This window comes from Phaethon lepturus, unplaced genomic scaffold (assembly GCF_000687285.1).
Source record: "Phaethon lepturus isolate BGI_N335 unplaced genomic scaffold, ASM68728v1 scaffold18794, whole genome shotgun sequence".
NCBI lineage: Eukaryota > Metazoa > Chordata > Aves > Phaethontiformes > Phaethontidae > Phaethon > Phaethon lepturus.
In genome coordinates, this window is record NW_010537183.1 from 1 (window position 1) to 3,586 (window position 3,586).

A 3,586-nucleotide genomic window follows, 5' to 3' on the forward strand; every position below is an offset into this window, starting at 1 on the left:
ATTTATTTATTTATTTATTTATTTATTTAAAATTATATTTAAAAAGTGTTCTAGTACTGTCATCACAAGGCTATGTGTTTTCTAAAATGGGGAAAGGTTGTACTTGGAAGAGCAATACAAGACTATACTATTGAGAATATTTTTGTTAGTTTGCTGCGATACCTGATCTTACAATAGTCCTAAGTTGTTTTTGCAATGTTAGGAAAAGAAATAATTATGCCAAAAAAGTCAGAAAGAAAACATTCTTGCTAGTTTGGGGCTATTAAGGTTTTAAGCATTATAAATGACCCATAACAGACTTTGAAGGAGCACAAAAACATTCTCTTTAGAAATTAAAAAAAAACCCGTAATGCTTAGTAAAATTGTTGTGCTGCAAGAAGTGAAAAATAATTGAGCGCTAGGAAAAAGGCAATTGAAATTATTCCTGATTGTATATCAATGGAGGCAAAAGGGCAGTGATGGGCAGTGCAGTCAAGTAGTAAAGTTCAGTGCAGGAAGTTCTTAAAGTAAGAAATGTGAACACTGTGGAAGGAGTAGATTTGGGCGGTGTGTATAAATAAGCAGAGAAGAACAAGACTAATGAGAGAAGCAAGAAGCTAACTAACAAATTCAGAAAGGGAAATATAGTGTGCTATAGTGCTAGTGTGCTTTCAGATTGCGCAGTGTCCACCACATTTAACTTGTCCAGTTGTTGCCCCTGTCAGCAAAAATGTTTTTGAACCTTTGCTGAAGTTGCACCAGCATGTTAAGGACTTTACAGTTAGAAAACAAAAAACAGAAGTGGTGAAGTTGATAGGCTGCAGCGATACCTGGGTCTGGCTTCAAGGCTCCCATTTTTTTCTCTTTGTATTTGGACATCTCATATGGTCTTCATGAACTTCAGCTTTTGTGTTTCAGTGTTCCAAATCCTGTGAAGGAGGATTTCGGGTTCGAGAGGTACGATGTCTATCAGATGACATGACAGCTAGTACTCAGTGTGATCCACAGCTTAAACCTGAAGAAAAAGAACCGTGTAACACACAAGATTGTATCCCTGAAATAGGTAAGAGGAAGCTTCTGTTTTAATTGTGGCACTCCATCTAGTGGAGAAAATATTTAATAATCTTGCAGAGGTTTTAGAGTATGTTTTCTTTATCAAGTTCAGGGTTTTATTTTTACACAAAATACACCTTTTTTCCTGTGGTGTAAAAGTAGGTTTCGTTGCCTATTACAAACATTTTCCTTGTAACATGTAAGAAACTGGCTTACTTTTAAAGTTGCTGAAATGTGAGAAATCTGCTTCTGTGAAAACGGTACAGAAAGGGTGTTTTTATGCAGCCTCCTTGCATTCTCAAAGGTTTCTCTTGCCAGAGTCTTTAAAACAAAAAAAGGATCATGTATGATATACTGTATTTGGTAACAGGTTCTGTAAGAACCAATAACATTAAATGAAGACATTATGGGCAATTAAGCAATTTTTTATATAGTAAACATACACATAATTTGGCATCAAAATTAGTCGTTCATCACATACAGCTTTGATTTTAATAGTAATGAGAATGACTAGAGAAAGGAAGATGCAAGTATTTAGAAACAGTTTTAACGCTGTTACGAGTTGAGTATTATTCTTCAACATAATCTAATTATATAATAAACCTGGCTTGGCAATATTATTGAAAATTTTATTGTATTTGTGTTGTTATTTCTTTATTTAAAACAAGTTTGTACAGAATTGCTCATTTTTACATTAGTGTTTGGTCATTCGGTCTTTTTCTTAACACCTCAGTTTCTGTGATCACATACATGATCATATGAAAATCTTAGGTGTCACTTAAATAGTATTTCTAACCTTGCTGATTGCAAAGTAAAACTTAAATATGAACAGACCACATCCTAACAGCTTAGAAAAATGGGGAATGTTAAGAACACCAGCTTTTGTCTTTTTTAATAGTTATTTGAAACGATTTGTAATGTTTGTATGGAGGGAGGTGGTTTACCACTTTCCAGTATTTAGCTTTGTCAGTACTTGAAAATAACATTTGCAGGTTCTGCTGCCATCTGTACACTGCCACAAGAGATAGTACCTGTGAATCTAAAAGTGAAGTGGACAGGTACCTAAGTGAAGAATACCAGAGACTTTGCTATCATCTTTATTCAAGACAAGTTTTGTGTTTAAAAAAAACAGCAACAAAACCCAGACAACACTATAAATGGGGATAGGTACATTTCTTCCATGGTTTTATGTATCTTTATATTAAACGTAGAGAATCTTGAATAATCTAACTTATTCGCATAGGTAGCCTATTTTAACCTGACAATGAATGTTTAAATAGAGTCCAAGGGGTTTTACATGGTAGGAAGAAAGGACTTTGGTATTTATTGCTCTACTACTGTTTTCTTCAGTTTCTTCTCTCTTCCTTTTTCTCCACAGATGAGAACTGCAAAGATAAATACTACAATTGCAATGTGGTGGTTCAGGCCCGGCTCTGTGTCTACACCTATTACAAAACAGCCTGTTGTGCGTCCTGTTCACGTGTGGCAAACAGACAATCAGGGTTTCTAGGACGTAGATAACAAATACTCTTCTACTCAAAGTGGCAATGTCAGTCTTCGGATGGAGCTTGAACAGTGTTACTGTTTTGACTACGGCAGGTTTTAGCTTCGTAGAGATGGTTTTTTATATTGCTGAGTACATCAAGACTATGGTTAAATCTCACACCCTTTCAGTTACAGTTACTGTGCAGTTATCTTTTTTAAAATGTTTGTTGTAAAACCATGATCTTTTTAAAGCATTAATTTTTAATGATACTATTCTTTGCACCTGCTCATCAGATATTTATTTAAAGAACATACCAGCCTTAGTATTGTGAAATTAATGAAAACCAAATTAATCACAGCCAATTACTGATATTTGACCCGTATGGATGCAGCTGCTGCATTGTTTTTGAGTCCTTACTCAGTGTTTTGGACTGCCTTGAATTAGGCAACTAAATCAATGAAACATGCTCATGAGAAAAATTACTTCACGAAGAACCAGACCCTTGAAGACCCTTTTATCATCAGTTTCTTAGCACTCTAATGTGTATTTTTAATTACTTCAGTCCATTAATAATAAATTGGAGACACTGTTAAGCTCTCTCAGTTGTACTTTTAACTAACTTCCTGTCCTCAGGCAGCAAATATATATACACTTGGCTGCCAAAAAGTGCCTTTATACTTAATTCATAAACTCTTGAGGTTACACATGGATTTTAAAATACATTACCTACCAGAGTGCCACTAGCGTCTATCCCTTTAAGTCTTCAACAACTGCAGGTGTCAGTGAGACACATTTACCAGAAAGGTAATGGTTTCTTTACCAGAAAGGTAAAGCCCTCACTGGTATAAAAAAAAAGTGATTGTTTCCATTGGCAAGGCCTCTTCTCTGTAGGGCAGTTATTTCAGTGAACTGGTATCTTGCCTAATGTCTTGTCTCTGCACTATTGCTTAACAACTGCCGTACCAAAGTCCTTTGTCCAGACCTAGTCTGGATATGTCACCAGTTTCTGAAACAACCACCAAAGGATGCAGGCCTCTGTGCTTTACAGTAGTTTGTTACTCTTGGTAT

General features: G+C 35.4%; 1 protein-coding gene across 1 annotated transcript; it reads left to right on the top strand.

Annotated features, from left to right (window-relative positions):
- Nucleotides 1-897: 897 nt before the first annotated feature.
- LOC104620257 (thrombospondin type-1 domain-containing protein 4-like) lies at nt 898-2,624 on the top strand (the record flags this gene model as incomplete). The annotated part of the gene is made up of 2 exons (XM_010286419.1): nt 898-1,042; nt 2,411-2,624. Coding segments are annotated over 2 exons (288 nt in total), but the record flags the coding sequence as incomplete, so codon positions are not given.
- Nucleotides 2,625-3,586: the final 962 nt, after the last annotated feature.